At 44.6% G+C, this 21,909-nt stretch overlaps 1 protein-coding gene across 24 annotated transcripts in view; it reads left to right on the top strand.

Moving 5' to 3' along the window:
* The first annotated feature begins 1,549 nt into the window (after nt 1-1,549).
* Nucleotides 1,550-21,909, top strand: part of LOC100301648 (calcium-activated potassium channel subunit alpha-1) — a 317,555-nt gene continuing 297,195 nt past the window's right edge. For 9 of the 24 annotated variants that reach the window (XM_036986944.1, XM_036986906.1, XM_036986913.1 and 6 more), the window contains exon 1: nt 1,552-2,769. In XM_036986944.1, the coding sequence (XP_036842839.1) occupies nt 2,482-2,769 (288 nt within the window). In that variant the 5' untranslated portion in view covers nt 1,552-2,481. Of the gene's footprint in view, nt 2,770-21,909 lie in introns of all 24 variants that reach the window. The other 15 variants (XM_036986930.1, XM_036986912.1, XM_036986910.1 and 12 more) reach the window with 6 other exon arrangements.

The raw sequence follows: 21,909 nt of genomic DNA, 5'->3' as shown, positions 1-21,909 counted from the left end.
ACCCTTTAATCTAACTCATAACCTTAACCTTAACCCATAGCTAATGTTAGCCAGCTAGGTAACATTAGCGCTAGCCACCTAGATAATGTTAGCAACAACAAATTGAAATTTGTAACATATCGTACGTTTTGCAAATTCTTAATATATTGTACGAATTGCAATTAGTAACATATACGAATTGTAATTCGTAACATATCATATAAAATGGATGATGGACATCCACAAATTAATACATACCATACGAAACGCAACAGATCATACTAAATGGAGTGTCACGGATTTACGTACAGAATAATTTGAAATGCTCTGAGGCCAGGTTGCAGCTGCCCAGAAAGCCAGCCCAAGAAGGCTCAGGGGTCAACCCCCTTGTTTTCATTCAAAGTGAAAACACTACACAAGAAGTGGGGCAGCATAGGGTTGCCCACGACCTGCGGCTACACATCTCCCTGAAACTGTTGATTGATTTAAATATTTTTGATCTGTGTGTCCTTGGTCTCTTCAACCAGGGGAGGACTAGGCATCTGGCATTCTGGCATACACCAGATGGGCGGGCTGGTCCAGTTTTAACCCTGTGGGACTGTCAAACTTGGATTTTTGTGCAAAAAGGATCCTTATCTGGCTAAAAATGGGGGCCTCAAGGAAAAAAATGGGTCGGTGTGTTAAAAATGCCTGGGCCAATTTTTGTCCCAGTCTGCCTCTATCATCAACACAGATCAGTTCAACAGTGTAGTTAGTATAGAATATGGTGAAAAATAATTCAAGGCTTTGACCTCATAGGTAATAGGGGAGGTGTTGAGACAGGGTAGCACACTATGACCTCTGTCAAGACAATGGCACATGGTAGGCCTAGTGTACTTTCCCTGGAAAGGTGAGGTCACTGGTTCCAGTCCAAGTCCCACTCCCAGCTGTGGGTCCTCATGCGCCCTCTGTGACCATCCTGTCCTGAGACACAGTCTTTCTATTGGCCACTGATGCATCTGTCTGTGGGTGGCACCTGTTCCTGTCTTATCCTCTGTCTAATTGTCTTCAGAATGTAAAGGATAATTGACTGGGGGCAGAATAAGGGCTTTGGCACTGGAAACACATTATGGTGAATGATTGAAGGAGCCTCCTTCAAATGAAGATGAAAATAAGCCAAATTAGAAAATATCATTATAGTGACAGAGGCCTGTGTAGCAAGGGAAACTCATATCATCAGGTTCAGTTCTGAGAATTAAAATGGGGACAACTGCTGTGTTGTATGAACTCGATGGAATCATCTGTGGCTAATCTAATAACTGTCCTAAAATGGAAGCCTTGGCATTTCAAACCGAAGTTGCTGCTGCATCACAGTACGATATATTGTCGGCTGCTGTTCAAATGAACATGACAGTCACATATGTAGCTCAGAGACATGTGTCACTTTCAACGTGAATACATTACACCGAAAGAGCGCAATGTATTGCCAAATGCCGCGTTCAAAACCCCTGAGAACTCGGTAAAAACAAGCTGCGACTGGGATTTTTTTTTTTTTTTTTTTGAACGGTCATCCAACTCCGAATTCCAAATCCGAAACTCTGTGGCTTTTTCTAGATCTCCGACTTTCCGACCTGACGTCATGACTTGATCTAGTTTTTTCCCGAGTTCTCAGTGGTCTTGAAAGCACAATAGGAACTGACTGAGACAAGTGCCTGGCACTTGGTATAAACATCAGCGCTTTGCGGTATTACTGCTTTCTGACCATCTTTGAGCTACGCACCGCCCCTCCGACCTGTAAATCTCTCTAGCATTCAGTGGAGCGAGCGGCTCTGACAGGCACTATCAACTGGCCGATCTGCGCGACCCTGGGCTGGATCAAGCGGAAGGAATGGGGACAGTCAGTTGCGAAGGCGACATCACCCGAGCGCTTATATGTCAGAAAGCGAACACTCCGCTAGATGATGTCGTTTGTGTTTTCGCATCGTGGCAACAGTTTGGGGACTTGAAATAGCTTCTGCCATCCAAAAAACATCGAGGCTATCGATTAAATTGGTGTTTAGAAAAGTGAAATCAATTTTCCGCTGTTAATCGACCGAATCCCTGGATGGAAGACGACTTGAGAGGTCGGGCAGAAACTGTTTGAAGAAAACAGCCCTTTTCAATGTCGCTGCGCCTATCATAATCTGAAACATCATTGGAAGCCTCGACGGCTGCTAGATGAGACAGACCATCTTTGCCATGGCATTGGTCCTGAAAAACTCGGAAAAGCTCTCAAAATGAAAAGCGCTCAACGTTTGTCATTACTGCGGATTTAAATGCCTCTCGCGAATGGACACCGACCGGCTATTTCGGTCCAGTTAGTGCGTGCGGCGTTTTCGACTGTCGCGGAAATCTGAAATAGATTGAAATAAACATACAATTAATTAAGTGCGGGTGAGAATACACAACGCATAGTTTTTTTTAAAGCAATATGGCTGGTGAGTGGGGCTGGGGACGCTGGCATAGGCTCTCCAAGGCTTCTAGATGCTAGATGAGGCGGACGCCACCGTTACCCATGGAAGCGGCAACTCTATGATGAGTAGAAATAACTATTTTAACAAAAATCCGGACTCCTCGATCTCTATGTCCAAGATGGACGTGATCATCCCCTTCTCGCCAGACGTGCCCTGCGACAACAATGGCCAGCGCATGTGGTGGGCATTCCTCGCCTCCTCCATGGTCACGTTTTTCGGGGGTCTCTTCATCATTCTCCTGTGGAGGACCCTCAAATACCTGTGGACCGTCTGCTGCCACTGTAACATCAAAAAGAAGGTAATGACAAACACCTCAACCGTCAACGGTTAGTTATTGATGTGGCGCTCATATTATAAAGGCAAGTTGTGCATAATGTCACATTTACGGTGATAGATATTACGCCACTGTCTGTCTTGACACATTTTACTGTTCACCTTATGACCCGACGTTGTCATCCATTGTTTATAAAAGCTCTCCGGCCTGGGCTGGGTTGGTTGATTTACCATGGCATATTGACTTGGAGTCCAATTCGTGTTGTTGCATTAGCCTTCACTGGGATAGTGACTCACCATCAACTTATAGTGTTGATTTACATTTGGTTGAGTTGTCAACTAACGTTTATTCAACGTAAAATCAACAAAACATGTTATTGGATTTAGGTTAAAGGTAGGGTGAATTTTTTTTCCCCCACATTGTTGAAATAATGTGGAAACAACGTTGATGCAACCAGTTTTTCCCAGTGGGTAGGCTGAGGAGCTGTCAACTACCCTATAGCTAGAAAACTGTCACCAACATACAACAACAGGCCAGTCTATGTGGTAGGGGAGTACACCTAATATAGGCTGCAAAATTCTCTATTTTATCTTATTTTATGGTAATATTCCAGGCCTCTGGGAAACCAGTTATTACATGTTTTTCAGTAGAGTTAATACTTAGTATATTTCAGTAGAATCAATTATTGGTATATTTCAGTATTCTGTGTCTGTGAAATGCCTGGTGTTGTTGCTTGATGAATGTAACCTGGATGGCTGATCTGAAAATAGACTGTATGGATGCCCCTGCTGTGCTGCCTGCCTAGATGGTTTGTTCCAGTGCAACAGTAGGCTAGGGGTGGCCCACATAAAGAATGAATCATGTATGAATCACCTGTGGGTAAACGGCTGCTTCAGTTTGCTATCACTCAGTGTTGTATAGGGCACAAGTGGTCCTCTTGTTGGTTTAGCTGGATAGTTCTAGACCTCCGAGGTGGGCACTTCACAGTTCAAATCAAATTGCGCACGTAATACACCGCTGCAACTCCAAGAGCATTTCATTGTTTTCTCCAGTCTCTGCACAGATGATGCTGTCGGTTAAAAAAAACTGTTTTAGGAAGTCAGTCGGTCTCAACTTACTGGTAGCATAAAAAATAACATGCAATTTATACATTTGGTAGTGCATCAGCCGTTTTCCTCTTATGTCAGTCACTGACCGTCACTAACATTTTCAATTTACAGTAAGTTGGTCTTGCCAGTTATAAGTGTCCAGGGACACTGACCTCCAGGGACCCCCATTGATTTTGTTAGTCACTCTCACTCAGATATCATACGAACATGGCTCAAGTCATTGCAAAATGTGTATAATTACCAGAAATTAGTTTAAAAAAAATTGCACCCCCCAAAAAAGGTTGCGAGAGGGAGAAAGAGGGCCCTTTTTGCCCCTCTGCAAAGTCCTCCTGGCATAGGGTGGGGGGACGGCCCCTTTCCGCCCATCTCTGTTGGGTGTTGTATTGTGACAGCCAGGGGCATCAGAGGGATGACAGCAGGACAGGCAGAGGGCACTCTTTCCATCCACCCTCCTCCTATCCTCCAGCCTCCACCATCCCTTAATTTCAACTTCAAGTTTTATTTTCCACATGCACAAGTACAGTGTAATATGGAGTTGACCCCCCCCCCCCCCCCCCCCCTTTGTTGCTATAACAGCCTTCACTCTTCTGGGAAGGCTCTCCACTAGATGTCGGGATATTGCTGCAGGGACTTGCTTCCATTCAGCCACAAGACCATTAGTGAGATCAGGCACTGATGTTGGGCGATTAGGCCTGGCTTGCAGTCGGCATTCCAATTCATACCGAAGGTGTTCAATGGGGTTGAGGTCAGGGCTCTGTGCAGGCCAGTCAAGTTCTTCCACACCGATCTCGACAAACCTTTTCTGTATGGACCTAGCTTCGTGCACAGGGGTATTGTCATGCTGAAACAGAAAAGGGCCGTCTGCAAACTGTTGCCACAAAGTTGGAAGCACAGAATTGTCTAGAATGTCATCATATGCTATAGCGTTAAGATTTTCCTAGCCCGAACCATGAAAACAGCCCCAGACCATTATTCCACCTCCACCAAACTTGACAGTTGACACTGCATTGGGGCAGATAGCGTTCTCCTGGCATCCGCCAAACCCAGATTTGTCCTTCGGACTGCTAGATGATGAAGCGTGATTCATCACTCCAGATAACTAGTTTCCACTGCTCCAGAGTCCAATGGCGGCTAGCTTTTCCCCACTCCAGCGACGCTTGGCATTGCACATGGTGATCTTAGGCTTGTGTGCGGCTGCTCGGCCATGGAAAACAATTTCAAGAAGCTCCCGACGAACAGTTATTGTGCTGACGTTGCTTCCAGAGGAACTTTGGAACTCGGTAGTGAGTGTTGCAACCTAGGACAGACACATTTTGCAAGCTTCAGCACTTCACTGTTCCACTCTGTGAGTTTGTGGTCTACCATTTCCCAGGCTGAGCTGTTGTTGCTCCTAGACGTTTCCACTTCACAATAACAACACTTAGAGCTGTCATAACTCTCCTGTGACGATCTGAAGGTTCAGGTTACACTCTACGAGTGGGAAGTCGGCTGTTTTATGGTCTGTCATAAAACACTCTGCCCCTATGCTCTGTAGTGTTGGAGATTGGAATGTAAACTGTGGAACACAGAGAAACCCTTGGACATCAAAAGTTTGAATAATGAAATAATATTTATTTTTGATAATGTGGGAGTGGTCCGTGGACACTTAAGGGACAGTCATGACGAGTGTGTTTCATTTGGTGATCTCATGAAGGACAGGAAACCCACATTACTGTATTTCTGTTTGTCTACACTTTTCAATGATCAGATTTACATATAGATGTTGGATAAAATGAATGAGTAAATATGAACTATTTGTGAAAAGATGTAATGTGATTTTAGCCTTCTAAATGAGAGTATGGGTTTTCATATAAAGTTTAACTAGTCATCAAATCAAATCAAATCAAATTTATTTATATAGCCCTTCGTACATCAGCTGATATCTCAAAGTGCTGTACAGAAACCCAGCCTAAAACCCCAAACAGCAAGCAATGCAGGTGTAGAAGCACGGTGGCTAGGAAAAACTCCCTAGAAAGGCCAAAACCTAGGAAGAAACCTAGAGAGGAACCAGGCTATGTGGGGTGGCCAGTCCTCTTCTGGCTGTGCCGGGTGGAGATTATAACAAAACATGGTCAAGATGTTCAAATGTTCATAAATGACCAGCATGGTCAAATAATAATAAGGCAGAATAGTTGAAACTGGAGCAGCAGCACAGTCAGGTGGACTGGGGACAGCAAGGAGTCATCATGTCAGGTATTCCTGGGGCATGGTCCTAGGGCTCAGGTCCTCCGAGAGAGAGAAAGAAAGAGAGAATTAGAGAGAGCATATGTGGGATGGCCAGTCCTCTTCTGGCTGTGCCGGGTGGAGATTATAACAGAACATGGCCAAGATGTTCAAATGTTCATAAATGACCAGCATGGTCGAATAATAATAAGGCAGAACAGTTAACTGGAGCAGCAGCACAGCCAGGTGGACTGGGGACAGCAAGGAGTCATCATGTCAGGTAGTCCTGGGGCATGGTCCTAGGGCTCAGGTCCTCCGAGAGAGAGAAGGAGAGAATTAGAGAACGCACACTTAGATTCACACAGGACACCGAATAGGACAGGAGAAGTACTCCAGATATAACAAACTGACCCTAGCCCCCCGACACATAAACTACTGCAGCATAAATACTGGAGGCTGAGACAGGAGGGGTCAGGAGACAACTAGTCAGTGACCACGCCCCCGTGAGGCCAGACATGACATCATGTGTCATGGAATCGTCCCTTTTTCCACAGAGTATAAAACCTACTTCCTAAAAAATTGACATGAAGTCAGAGAATGCCGGGACGGAGTCCCCACGTTGGAATGGCTACAATTCTATAGACTATTAGACTAGAAAACATGCAGCTGACGCAACATGTGAAATGGTTAAGAACAACAACTCTGTAGTCCATGGAGACCATACAGAGTGTAGTGTTGGCTACACAGCTGGAAATGTTTCAACTCTGAGAATATCGATCACTACAGAATAAGAGCAAATCCTAGACGTAGAATTACTAGTCTGCAGCTGGAAATGACATAAGTCTAGTACGAGAATACCGACATCCGCTGAATAATCTACTCGATGCTACGCCTGGCGTATCCATTACAACAGACACTATCCAGAGCCGCGGAGAAAGCGACAACTACGAAAGACATTGACTTCTGGGGAAGTTAACCAGAGACTCTCTGATAAACTGACTGGCAATACGGACCAGCAATTCCAACAGAGAAGACGACAACGACATACGGATGTAAATATGTACATTGCAATTATTCTCGAATGAGCGGCCGTTCATGTGCAAAGGATTAGCAGTTCAATTAATTTAATTATCAACTGTGTGTAGTGAATCCATTTAGTCTTTCCCACTCTTTTATCTGTCCCCACCCCTTTCATTGTCTACCAAGCCGTCATATGGGTTTAGCCGACTAGGGACATATCAATGCATTGCGTTAGTAACCACTATCTATTGTTTGTTTTATGTATTTCTGTGGTTATTTAGTTAATCAGTAAATAAATAATTAAGCCAATTTGTATATCGATGATTCATCATTTAGGCTAGGGTTCGTGCAGATATCCAAGGGTTTGCGACGTTCAGTAATGAGAACTCATGAGGTAATAAGGATGCATTCATAGAAGACTAATCAATAAGATATGAAAATATCTGAAGAGTCGATTCGGGAATTAGAGACTCTATAAACATTTTCCCGTGGTGCCCCAACTTCCTAGTCAAAGTTTACATGATTTGTTTAATCACGTAATAATAATTACACAGAATAGATTTGATAAAATAGCGGTCTTTACATTTAATGATAGTCCAGACACGACACAGTTGACCAGGGCAGCTCTAGCAGGGCAGACATTTTGAGGAACTGACTTGTTGGAAAGATGGCATCCTATGATGGAGCCACGTTGAAAGTCACTGAGATCTTCAGTACTGGCCATTCTACTGCCAGTGTTTGTTTATGGAGATTGCATGGCTGTGTGCTTGATTTTATACATTTGTCAGCAACGTGTGTGGCCGAAATAGCTGAATCCACTAATTTGAATGTGTGTTCACATACTTTTGTGTGTGTGTGTATATCCACTTTGTCCTATAGTAGTATGTATGTGGACCTAGACTTGGCTCTCTGGTACCGCTTGCCGTGTGTTAGCAGAGAGAACTGTCTATGACTTGGGTGACTGGAGTCTTTGACAATTTTTTGGGCCTTCCTCTGACACAGGCTTCCTATTTAGAGGATAACAGATTGCGTTGTACCCCTTAAGCCGATTTTGGGGGATGTGAAACTGGGCATTATGATGTTTGTTAACGTGACAATGGTGTGTCCCTTCTGGTTAGGAGTAATTAAAGGATAGAAACCTAATTTGAGAAACATGCGTGAAACTACTTCACCATTGAATCGTGCATTGGTCTCAATGGGAAATTCGCTCTAAGATTTGAGTTGCAGTTTCCTGCATCTCAAGTTAGGATTATGCCAGGGAGAGCTATAGCTCTAACAGCTTCTCTTTCCCGTATTCCCTTTTAATTATCAGTGTCAACACATCACCCAGGCCAGCCAGCCAACCAGGCAGCCCAGCTGAAACACACACCCGGGGCTTTGTACCTGGGGAGCGGTTCTAACGCAACCATGCCTGACCTGGGTCTCTGGATGGATCACCTGCCTTTCTCAATTTTATGTATAAAGATATTCAGGGTGAAGGCAGGGTAGAGTGGTGCTAGTCCTCGGGGGTGACTTTGGGGGGAGGGGTTTGTTTGACACTTGGCCACAGAGGGAACAGGCTTGTTGGGAGCATTAAGGAGGGAAACCGGATCTGTGTTCAGCTGACTGGCGAGGCCGGCTCCGTTGGCATGGTGTTAGTAACGGGATTCAGGGCAGCGGGGGCCTCTGGCACTGGGGATACTGGGCATCAGGGGGAAACTAATGGCTGGGGGGGGATGATGCGTGTGTGAGGTGGTGTTGCATTTCATGCCCTTACCCCCTCTCTGTACCATCCCTGGGACATGTCCCAATACTGTTAAATGGCTTCCTCTCTTCATCTATTTTAACCTCATCTCCCTCCCTTCCTGATCACTGGAGGGGCACTCAACTCAGGGCTCTCACCTATCACATTCACTCAGGCAGGTGTTTTCTGCAGGGGAACATTTGAAAGCTTTTTGGTCACATCCACATGTGCAATAAAGTACAGTGAAATGCTTAACTTGCGAGCTCTTTCCCAACAATGGAGAAAGAAGGTTGTAATATTGATATGAAATAAAACACGTGAAATGTGAGAGAAGAAACAGGATAATGCAGTTCTAAAGCTATATACAGGGGGTACCGGTACCGAGTCAATGTGCGGGGGTACAGGTTAGTCGAGGTCACATGTTCATGTAGGTAGGGGTAAAGTGACTATGCATAGATAAACAGCAAGTATTAGCAGTGTAAAAACAAGGGGGGTGAATGTAAATGGTCCGGGTGGCCATTTGATTAATTGTTCAGCAGTCTTATGGCTTGGGGGTAGAAGCTGTTAAGGAGCCTTTTGGACCTAGACTTGGCTCTCTGGTACCGCTTGCCGTGTGTTAGCAGAGAGAACTGTCTATGACTTGGGTGACTGGAGTCTGTGACAATTTTTTGGGCCTTCCTCTGACACAGGCTTCCTCTTTTGTGTTGTCAGCAAACTTCATGATGGTGTTGGAGTCGTGCTTGGCTACGCAGTCATGGGTGAACAGGGAGTACAGGAGGGGGCTAAGCACACACCCCTGGGGGTCCCCATGTTGAGAGTCAGTGTGGCAGAGGTGTTGTTGTTTACCCTGCCTGTCAGGAAGTCCAGGATCCAGTTGTAGAGGGAGGTGTTCAGTCCCTGGGTCTCGAGCTTGGTAACGAGCTTGGAGGGCACTATGATGTTGAAAACTGAGCTGTCGTCGATGAACATCATTCTCCAACCCAAACCATGCTCATGTATGTGCATATCTAATACAGAGGTTACGAGCGTACAGTAGGCTACACAGTGATGCAGAGTGGGGAACACTGTTTGTCTTATTAGTATGGGCCTATCCTATTATTTTCTCTTAGTGGGAAGTGTTGCTTTCTTCCTACTTTGTACTTCCTACAACCAGACTGGGTGTCTGGGGACTCCATGCAAGGTTTAGACCAGGACACACACTGGAATGGGAGCAGAGTGCCAGTAGTACATTGGGAGACAGCCTGAGAGGTGGTGCTGCAGTTTGTTTGTCTTTAAAGGGGCACTATGCAGTGATCACTCCGCCATTTCCTGTTTGCTAAACTTCTAATAGTTCGCCTAATTTCAGATTTTGTGACAAAACAAGCAGTAATTGTGTAGAGAATCATTGTACTATTTAAAACGTATTTTCCTTATCCAAAAATATTGTGTATTCAGCAGTTTTTGAAGAAAAACAAATCTTCAGAAAGGGAAGCATAGAAAAAGCACCCGACCCTTACCAACAAATGCAGAGAGAAATAAAATTGAGAAATAACTTTAAAAAGGTAATAATAAATATCACATGCCTTTTCAAAATGTGTAGTGGTCCATTCATCTGAACTGTGTATGAGCACTGGACAATTTCCTGACCTTTTGCTGTCCACTGTAGCCTACTGTATGTGTTGTTCCTCCCTACGGCCTGGCTACTACAGTAGGCTGTCAGTGGTTGACTTCAATGTGTTGTGTCATGTGTTGTTGATACTGGAATGGAGTCGGCAGCGTGCCTCCCAGCCGTCCAACCAGGGCGTAATAAGTTTCTACTCACTGACACACATGCCCCTCTCTCCTGCTCTGATGTACTGGGAATAACATGCCCCTCTCTCCTGCTCTGATATCCTGGGAATAACATGCCCCTCTCTCCTGCTCTGATGTCCTGGGAATAACATGCCCCTATCTCCTGCTCTGATGTCATGGGAATAACATGCCCCTCTCTCCTGCTCTGATGTACTGGGAACAACATGCCCCTCTCTCCTGATCTGATGTCATGGGAATAACATGCCCCTCTCTCCTCCTCTGATGTCATGGGAATAACATGCCTCGCTCTCCTGCTCTGATGTACTGGGAACAACATGCCCCTCTCTCCTGCTCTGATGTACTGGGAATAACATGCCCCTCTCTCCTGCTCTGATGTCATGGGAATAACATGCCCCTCTCTCCTGCTCTGATGTCATGGGAACAACATGCCCCTCTCTCTTGCTCTGATGTCATGGGTACAACATGCCCCTCTCTCCTGTTCTGATGTCATGGGAATAACATGACCCTCTCTCCTGCTCTCATGTCATGGGAATAACATGCCCCTCTCTCCTGCTCTGATGTCATGGGAATAACATGCCCCTCTCTCCTGCTCTGATGTCATGGGAATAACATGCCCCTCTCTCCTGCTCTGATGTCATGGGAATAACATGCCCCTCTCTCCTGCTCTGATGTCATGGGAATAACATGCCCCTCTCTCCTGCTCTGATGTCATGGGAATAACATGCCCCTCTCTCCTGCTCTGATGTCCTGGGAATAACATGCCCCTCTATCTATCCTGTGTGGCTGGTTATAGAGCCTGTATGGTTCAGACAAATATAAGCAAGCAGAAAGTATGTATGTCTTCTGGTTTCACTTTATTTCATACTCCACTGTGTTTTTAAGAAAACAATTAGCCTAATTGCATAAAATATATTACTTCGTCCTGTAATTCTTTTGGATTTGATTGAAAAGAGAACCTCATTCAGTACAGTCCCAATGTGGTACCTGGTGCTTTTAAAATAAGTACTTGAAAGTAACCATGACCAAAATGTGCTGCTGACAAAGGAGTGTAGGAGTAAGGAGCTTGTGTTTTTGAGAGAAATTATATCAAAATGTTTAAATTAGTGAGAACTAGATGTAATTGTTGCAATAGTTTGAGTGGGCACCGTCTACCATCATCCAATGTTGAATTATTTTGCCATTTAAAATGATTTTATATAGCACTAATTTTGCTAATGTGGACAGTTTGCGTTACTACCTTATACAAACTCAAATTTTAAAAAATTTCATTTTTTTAACCTCAGATTGATGACATTAATACAGATGTTTATAGTCATCAAGATGACACTAAATCACAGTGTATTGAGCAGTGTATTGAGTTAAAGGCATGTAGGGACTGAAACACACAACATATTCTCTATCAGAATGTTTTCAGTGACATATTCACCATAAACAAGTTAAGATAATATGAAAGTCCTGTAACTTACTAATGCTCCCAGTAGACCCACACCCTCATACGTTTTCTTGAAGTACACACTCTCTGTCTCTCTGTCTCTCTGTCTCTCTGTCTCTCTGTCTCTCTGTCTCTCTGTCTCTCTGTCTCTCTCTGTCTCTCTCTGTCTCTCTCTGTCTCTCTCTGTCTCTCTCTGTCTCTCTCTGTCTCTCTCTGTCTCTCTCTGTCTCTCTCTCTCTGTCTCTCTCTGTCTGTCTCTGTCTGTCTCTGTCTGTCTCTCTCTGTCTCTCTCTGTCTCTCTCTGTCTGTCTCTCTGTCTCTCTCTGTCTCTCTCTGTCTGTCTGTCTCTCTCTGTCTCTCTCTCACAAACATGCAATCTTTGGACAATAAAATGGACGAGTTATTGGGAAGATTAAACTACCAACGGGAAATCTAAAACTGTAACATCTTATGCTTCACAGAGTCGTGACTGAACGACGACAATATTGACATACAGCTGGCTAGTTACAGTGGGGCAAAAAAGTATTTAGTCGGCCACCAATTGTGCAAGTTCTCTCACTTAAAAAGATGAGAGGCCTGTAATTTTCATCATAGGTACTCTTCAACTATGACAGACAAAATGAGAAAAAAAATCCAGAAAATCACATTGTAGGATTTTTAATGAATTTATTTGCAAATTATGGTGGAAAATAAGTATTTGGTCACCTACAAACAAGCAAGATTTCTGGCTCTCACAGACCTGTAACTTCTTCTTTAAGAGGCTCCTCTGTCCTCCACTCGTTACCTGTATTAATGGCACCTGTTTGAACTTGTTATCAGTATAAAAGACACCTGTCCACAACCTCAAACAGTCACACTCCAAACTCCACTATGGCCAAGACCAAAGAGCTGTCAAAGGACACCAGAAACAAAATTGTAGACCTGCACCAGGCTGGGAAGACTGAATCTGCAATAGGTAAGCAGCTTGGTTTGAAGAAATCAACTGTGGGAGAAAAATAGTAGGAAATGGAAGACATACAAGACCACTGATAATCTCCCTCGATCTGGGGCTCCACGCAAGATCTCACCCCGAGGTGTCAAAAATCCCAGAACCACACGGGGGGACCTAGTGAATGACCTGCAGAGAGCTGGGACCAAAGTAACAAAGCCTACCATCAGTAACACACTACGCCGCCAGGGACTCAAATCCTGCAGTGCCAGACGTGTCCCCCTGCTTAAGCCAGTACATGTCCAGGTCCGCCTGAAGTTTGCTAGAGAGCATTTGGATGATCCAGAAGAAGATTGGGAGAATGTCATATGGTCAGATGAAACCAAAATATAACTTTTTGGTAAAAACTAAACTCGTCGTGTTTGGAGGACAAAGAATGCTGAGTTGCGTCCAAAGAACACCGTACCTACTGTGAAGCATGGGGGTGGAAACATCATGCTTTGGGGCTGTTTTTCTGCAAAGGGACTAGGACGACTGATCCGTGTAAAGGAAAGAATGAACGGGGCCATGTATCGTGAGATTTTGAGTGAAAACCTCCTTCCATCAGCAAGGGCATTGAAGATGAAACGTGGCTGGGTCTTTCAGCATGACAATGATCCCAAACACACCGCCCGGGCAACGAAGGAGTGGCTTTGTAAGAAGCATTTCAAGGTCCTGGAGTGGCCTAGCCAGTCTCCAGATCTCAACCCCATAGAAAATCTTTTGGAGGGAGTTGAAAGTCCGTGTTGCCCAGCAACAGCCCCAAAACATCACTGCTCTAGAGGAGATCTGCATTGAGGAATGGGCCAAAATACCAGCAACAGTGTGTGAAAACCTTGTGAAGACTTACAGAAAACGTTTGACCTCTGTCATTGCCAACAAAGGGTATATAACAAAGTATTGAGATAAACTTTTGTTATTGACCAAATACTTATTTTCCACCATAATTTGCAAATAAATTCATTAAAAATCGTACAATGTGATTTTCTGGATTTTTTTCCCCCTCATTTTGTCTGTCATAGTTGAAGTGTACCTATGATGAACATTACAGGCCTCTCTCATCTTTTTAATTGGGAGAACTTGCACAATTGGTGGCTGACTAAATACTTTTTTGCCCCACTGTATATGATGTACCGGCAGGATAGAACAGTGGCGTCTGGTAAAACAATGGCCGGCGGTCTTTGTATTTTTGGAAATAACAGTTGGTGCACTATATCTAAGCAAGTCTCGAGCCATTGCTCGCCTGAGGTAGAGTTTCTCATGATAAGCTGCAGACCACATTACCTACCAAGAGAGTTTTCATCTATATTCTTTGTGGCTGTTTACATACCACCACAGGCTGGCACCAAGATAGCGTTGAATGAGCTGTATTCCGCCCTAAGCAAACAAGAAAATGCTCACCCAGAGGCGGTGCTCCTAGTAGCCGGGGCCTTTAATGCAGGGAAACTTAAATCAGTTGTTCCTAATTTCAATCAACATGTTAAATGTGCAACCAGAGGGAAAATAACTCTGTACCACGTTTACTCCACACACAGAGATGCATACAAAGCTCTCCCTCGCCCTCCATTTAGCATATCTGACCATAATTCTATCCTCCTGATTTCGTAAAAGCTCAAATTAATGCAAGAAACACCAGTGACTAGATCAATAAAAAAAGTGGTCAGATGAAGCAGATGCTAAACTACAGGACTGTTTTGCTAACACAGACTGGAATATGTTCCCGGAATCCTCCAATCGCATTGTACACCACATCTGTCATTGGCATCATCAATAAGTGCATCGATGACGTCGTCCCCACAGTGACCGTACGTACATAGCCCAACCAGAAACCATGGATTACAGGCAGCATCCGCACTGAGCTAAAGGCTAGAGCTGCTGCTTTCAAGGAGCGTGACTCTAACCCGGAAGCTTAAAAGAAATCCCACTATGCCCTCCGATGAACCATTAACAGGAAAGCATCAATACAGGACTAAGATCGAGTCGTACTATACCGGCTCTGACACTCGGAGGATGTGGCAGGGCCTGCAAACCATTACAGACTACAAATGGAAGCACAGCCGAGAGGCTCGTGTCACTAGGCAGCTATCAGACAAGCTAAACTCGTCTATATGCTCGCTTCGAGGCAAATAACACTGAAACATGCATGAGAGCACCAGCTGTACCGGAAGACTCTGTGATCACGCTCTACGCAGCCGATGTGAGTAAGACCTTTAGAAAAGTTAACATTCACAAGGCCGCAGGGCCAGACGGATTACCAGGACGTGTACTGCGAGCATGCGCTGACCAACTTACAAGTGTCTTCACTGACATTTTCAACCTCTCCCTTTCCGAGTCTGTAATTCCAACATGTTTTAGGCAGACACCATAGTGCCTGTGCCCAAGAACACTAAGGTAACTTGTCATGGCTGACATCAACACCATCATCCCAGAAACCCTAGACCCACTCCAATTTGCACGCCACACTGCCCTTTCCCACCTGGACAGAAGGAACACCTATGTGAGAATGCTATTCATTGACTACAGCTCAGCGTTCAACACCATAGTGCCCTCAACTCATCACTAAGCTAAGGATCCTGGGACTAAACACCTCCCTCTGCAACTGCATCCTGGACTTGATGACAGGCTGCCCCCAGGTGGTAAGGGTAGGTAACAACACATCCGCCACGCTGATCCTCAACACAGGGGCCCCTCGGGTGCGTGCTCAGTCTCCTTCTGTACTTCCAGTTCACTCATGACTGCACGGCCAGGCATGACTCCAACAACATCATTACATTTTCCGATGATACAACAGTGGTAGGCCTGATCACCTATGACAATGAGACAACCTATAGGGAAGAGGTCAGAGACCTGGCCATGTGGTGCCAGGACAACAACCTCTCCCTTAACGTAATCAAGACGAAGGAGATGATTGTGGACTGCAGGAAAAAGAGGACTGAGCACGCCCCCATTCTCATCAACGGGGCTGCAGTGGAGCAGGTTGAGAGCTTCAAGTTCCTTGGTGTCCACATCACCATCAAACTAACATGGTCCAAGCACACCAAGACAGTTGTGAAGTGGGCTCAACAAAACCTGTTCCCCCTCAGGAGACTGAAAAGATTTGGCGTGGGTCCTCAGATCCTCAAAAAGTTCTACAGCTGCACCATCGAGAGCATGGTTGCATCACTGCCTGCTATGGCAATTGCTCGGCCTCCAACCGCAAGGCACTACAGAGGGCAGTGCGTCTGGCCCAGTACATCACTGGGGCCAAGCTTCCTGCCATCCAGGACCTCTATACCAGGCGGTGTCAAAGGAAGTCCCAAAAAAATGTCAGACTCCAGCCACCCTAGTCATAGACTGTTCTCTCTGCTACTGCATGGCAAGCAGTACCGTAGCGCCAAGTCTAGGTCCAAGAGGCTTCTAAACAGTTTTTACCCCCAAGCCATAAGACTCCTGAGCATCTAGTCAAATGGCTACCCAGACTATTCACAATACCCACCCCTTCCCTCTCCTCACCACTGCCACTATCTGTTGTCATCTATGCATAGTCACTTTAATAACTCTATCTACATGTACATACTACCTCAACTAACCGGTGTCCCTGCACATTGACTCTGTACCGGCACCCCCCTGTATATATTGTTATTTTTTACTGCTCCCCATTAATTACTTGTTACCTTTATGTCTTATTCTTATCTGTATTTTTTAAACTGCACTGTTGGTTAGGGGCTCTGCACTGTTGTATTCGGCGCATGTTTTGATTTGTGGCTATCTTCAGCCATGTGAGCTTGGTGGTTTCCTTGCGTTTTTTCCAGGTCCGAATGTTAGCTTGAATCTTATCATGTAGGCAGGGTCATCATCAGAGCTCTCCATGACCTGAAGGAGATGGCACAAAGCAGACAACACCACTGAGCAGGAAATGTACTTCTCCCAGAAATCAGTCAAGTACCCACAGTGAAAGATAATTCAAAACCACGTCAGTCAATTGTGAGAGACTTGTTACACACACACACACACACATTATAACACTAGTAGTGTGATAAAGAATATCACCTGCAGCGCTCCAGTAGTTTCTCCAGTTCAGCTGTGGTTGGCATGGTGATGTTAGTTTTCTGTTGGGCCAGAGCATCCCTGTGGTTGTTGATTTCTGTGGACAAGCTTTACCATTTCCAGAGTGGAATTCCATCTTGTTGTGACTTCTTGTGTGAGTGACTCCTTCTTTTGCCCATTTGCAATTTGCTGTTGTCCTAGCTCTGCAGCGTTTGGTGGGCTGTGTTTGAAATACCCAACAATTTTTGAGATTTTGATCAGGGCCTTGTCAAACCCGCTGATTTGTAGGGAAACTGTGATGGACCTTAGCAGACTGTGCGGTGCAGGGCACGTGTTCAAAAGGCAGATGGCTCACAGCTGCAATCATGTTCCGCGCACTGTCTGTGCAAACTGTGGTAACTTTGTTTTCAATGTTCCACTGCTTTGCTACATACATGAAATGCTCAGCTCATGTTTCATAGTGCATCTCTTCCGTCTTCATTACGTCCACAGCGTGTGAATGCAGTTTCCAGTTTTCATTGATGTGGTGCGCAGTAACCCCAAAGTAGTTGTGGTTACTGACCGAAGTCCAGTGGTCATCTGTGAGAGCAACAGCCGTTGCATGTTTCAACTCCTCTGCTTCGTAGTCCTCTCGCTTTCATACAGCTCATGTGTTCTTGTAACGACGGTGGCTCTCGAGGGTAATTCATACATTGAGTCTTTCGGCGCTATCTAAATGATATCCCTCAAGCCCACAATGTGGAGTGTAGCTATCCACTTGGCTATTGCTTGTTAGCTTGCTGCTTGTCAACTTGTCCATAGGCCTCCCATGCGCACACTCTTCTAAGATGTCCTCCGTTGTTACTTGTATTGCTGTAGTCAACGGCATGTTTCACTTGTAAATCAAATTTTATTGGTCACATGCATATGATTAGCAGATGTTCAGTTTCGTGTGAATGCTATCATCTGTCCACAGTTTCTGGTTAGGGTTGGTTTTAATAGTCACAGTGGGTACTACATCTCCTATACACTTCCTTATAAACTCATTCACCGTATCCGCAAGCTACCCGGAACATATCCCAGTCCACGTGATCAAAACAATCGTGAAACGTGGATTCCGATTGGTCAGACCAGCGTTGAATAGTACGAAGCACTTCCTGCCTTTAGGACGGAAGGAGCAAGATGGAGTCGTGGTCAGATTTGCCAAAAGGAGGGTGGGGGAGGGCCTTGAAAGCATTCCGGAAGTTTGAATAGCAATGGTCGAGAGTCTTAGTAGCGTGAGTAGGACAGTCGATATGTTGATAGAACTAAGGCAGCCTAGTCCTCAGATTTGCTTTGTTAAAATCCCAAGCTATAATAAATGCTGCCTCAGGATATGTTTGCATAAAGTCCAGTGACATTCTTTGAGGTCCGTCGAGGTTTTGTCTTGATGTGGGATGTAAACGGCCGTGGCAATGACGGAGGAGAATTCTCTTGTGAGGTATTCTAGGTCGGGTGAACAAAAGGACTTGAGTTCCTGTATGTTCCTAGAATTACACCATGAGTCGTTAATCATGAAACACACACCACCGCCCTTCTGCTTCCCAGAGAGATATGTATTCCTGTCTGCGCTATGTACTGAGAATCTTGCTGGCTTTACCGACTCCGACAGAGTATCCCGAGAGAGCCATGTGTCCGTGAAACAAACTATGTTACAGGCTCCAATATCTCTCTGGAAAGAAATCCTTTCTCTAAGCTCATCAACGTTGTTATCTAAAGACTGAACATGAGCAAGTAATATACTCGGAAGAGGTGGGTGGTGTGCGCTCCTCCTAAGTCGAACCAGCAGGATGCCTCGAGTGCCTCTCCTCCGCTGGTGATGTTTTGGGTTGCCATCTGTAATAAGTTCAATTGCTTTGGTGAGAGTGAACAAAGGATCTGCTCCAGGGAAGTCGTATTCCTGGTCGTAATGCTCGTAGTTCTGGTGAATTACCGCCACTCTAATATCCAATAGTTCTTCCCTACTTTATGTAACGACACCATATTTCCTGAGCTAATAATGTAAAAATAGTACATAAAAAACACAATACTGCAGTTTCCAAAGAGCTAGTCGGGATGCTGACATCTTCGTCGGCGCCATCTTCATTTAACAAATGATAACGAAGACTTGATGTACTTTGCTGATAAACCAATGCACCCTTGCAGTAGATGCAAATTACTTTGCTTTTATCCAGAGAGCCATCTTGGATTGATTTGAAATTGAATTTGCCATTTTAAAAGCCCCTTTACTAGCATTCTTCATCATTCAGTCATACAAGTAGCTAGCTAGAACAGTGGTTGTCAAACTAGCGCATCGGACTTAAATTTGAATTATGGATGGTTCAGGGGGTAGAAGTAAGAAAATGTGTTAATGGCGGTAATATGCATTCAGGTAACTATTCAGACCCCTTCACTTTTTCCACATTTTCTTGCGTTACAGCCTTATTATAAAATATATTTTTTTCCCCCCCTCATCAATCTACAAACAATAGCCCGTAATGACGAAGCAAAAAAAGGTTTTTAAGATACGTTTGCAAATGTTTTAAACATTTTAAAAACGGAAATATCACCTCTAAATACGTTTTCCAACCCTTTACTACCAAACTTGCTGAACTGCCTGTCAATCAGCACTCTATTGTCCCTCTAAATCACTCTGACATCATTGCAAATGTAATCGAAAATCATATTGAACACTTCATGAGCTCATGTTGCGCAACATTTCAATAGGCTCTGCATTTGCGGGAGAAAACAGTGATTTCCTCCATTAAAAAGAGGATTTTTTCTTTCTATAGGCTATGCCTACTATATTTATTTCTCAACTTTCCTAATATTAAGCACATTGTTTACCTTTACAGCAGGAGTATAGCCTACCTGGCTGGCATGACAATAAACCACACGGGGAAAAGCGTCCTCCATTCACTATTTAAGTGCAAAGATGACATGGATTGTTTTAGGGTGCACTATGGCCACACAAAGGGGATGCCGGCAGGAAATTTGAGGCATTATCAAGTGCTTGTCAAATTGTGTATGAAAGACTGATGACGTGTGTACAGCCTGCGCAAAAAAACTAAGCAGAGCTCATGCCTTTCAATTAACTTTTTAAAAATCATCATTAGAGTCGCATTACAATGTATTCAAAATCTAAACCTATAGTCCAACATTTGTATAACATCTGAAGTTACTTTAATAACTATAAATTAAGCACATAGGAATACCTATTTCTTTGTTAACTGCTCAACACAGAATAGCCCATGTGCACACTCCCTCTAATCGTTTGGAGAAAATATCCTTTCTATTTTATTCAGCTTTGTTCAATTGTATTGTTCATGCTATAAAATATGATAAAAATAATGCCACTGAATTCGAAGCCAATCTTGTCCACTAAATTAACTAGTGTAGCCCACAGCCATTTGGCATAGCCAGATCAGGACCTAACATTCTGTTCTATTCTGTTCTTCTGAAATAGACTACATTTTCGTCATATCATGCTTCTTTAGACCTGTCAGAAATAAATAATGGATTTATTGTGAAGGTGTCGGCTATATTACATGGATTTATTAGACTTTTTCAAATGTAGATGTTCCAAAGGTCTGCATCAGTGGTTTCTAGGCTGTGTATGGAAGCCAGGACATGCTAAATGTGTGTATGTTAATTAATCAATTACCATGAGAGTGACCAGTTATTTGCTTGAGAATCACCGACTGACGAAATTTCGTGACCGCTACAGCCCTAGGGATGACACTACTAGCTTGGTACACCTACATTTGGGGAGTTTCCCCCATTCTTCTCTGCAGATCCTCTCAAGCTCTCAGGTTGGATGAGTAGCGCCGCTGCACAGCTATTTTCAGGTCTCTCCAGAGATGTTCGATCGGGTTCAAGCCCGGGCTCTGGCTGGGCAACTTAAGGACATTGAGAATTAATCCCGAAGCCACCCCTGCATTGTCTTAGCTGTGTGATTAGGGTCGTTGTCCTGTTGGAAGGTGAACCTTTTTCACCAATCTGAGGTCCTGAGTGCTCTGGAGCAGGTTTTCATCAAGGATCTCTCTGTACTTTGCTCCGTTCATCTTTCCCTCGATCCTGACTGGTCTCCCAGTCCCTGCCGGCGAAAAACATCCCCACAGCATGTCCTCACCATGCTTCACCGTAGGGATGGAGACAGGTTTCCTCTAAATGTGATGCTTGGCATTCAGGCCAAAGCGTTCAATATTGGTTTCATCAGACCAGATAACCTTGTTTCTCCTTTAGATGCCTTTTAGCAAACTCCAAGCAGGCTGTCATGTGCCTTTTACTGAGGAGTGGTTTCCGTCTTGCCACTCTACCATAAGGGCCTGATTGGTGGAGTGCTGCAGAGATGGGTGTCCTTCTGGAAGGTTCTCCCATCTCTACAGAGGAACTCTGTAGCTTTGTCAGAGTGACCATCGGGTTCTTGTTCACCTCCCTGACCAAGGCCCTTCTCCCCCGATTGCTCAGTTTGGCCGGGTGGCCAGCTCTAGGAAGAGTCTTGGTGGTTCCAAACTTCTTCCATTCTAGAATGATGGAGGCCACTGTGTTCTTGGGAACCTTCAGTGCTGCAGACATTTTTTTGTTACCCTTCCCCAGATCTGTGCCTGTTCCTTGCTGTAACGTAACAAAATGTGGTAAAAGTCAAGGGGTCTGAATACTTTCTGAATGCACTGTAGATAGGGGTGAAAGTGACATGGCAATCAGGATAGATAATGAACAGAGTAGCAGCAGCGTATGTGACAAGTGTGATATTTTGTATATGCGTGTGGTGTCAATATGCGTGTGTGCGTGTTTTTTGTGTGCGCACGTGTGTCTGGGTAGAGTCCAGTGATTGTGCATAAAGTCAAAATAGTCCGGGTTGCCATTTGATGAACTGTTCAGCAGTATTATGGCT

This window comes from Oncorhynchus mykiss, chromosome 1 (assembly GCF_013265735.2).
Source record: "Oncorhynchus mykiss isolate Arlee chromosome 1, USDA_OmykA_1.1, whole genome shotgun sequence".
In the NCBI taxonomy this organism is placed as follows: Eukaryota; Metazoa; Chordata; class Actinopteri; order Salmoniformes; family Salmonidae; genus Oncorhynchus; species Oncorhynchus mykiss.
This window is presented reverse-complemented; position numbering and strand designations above follow the sequence as displayed.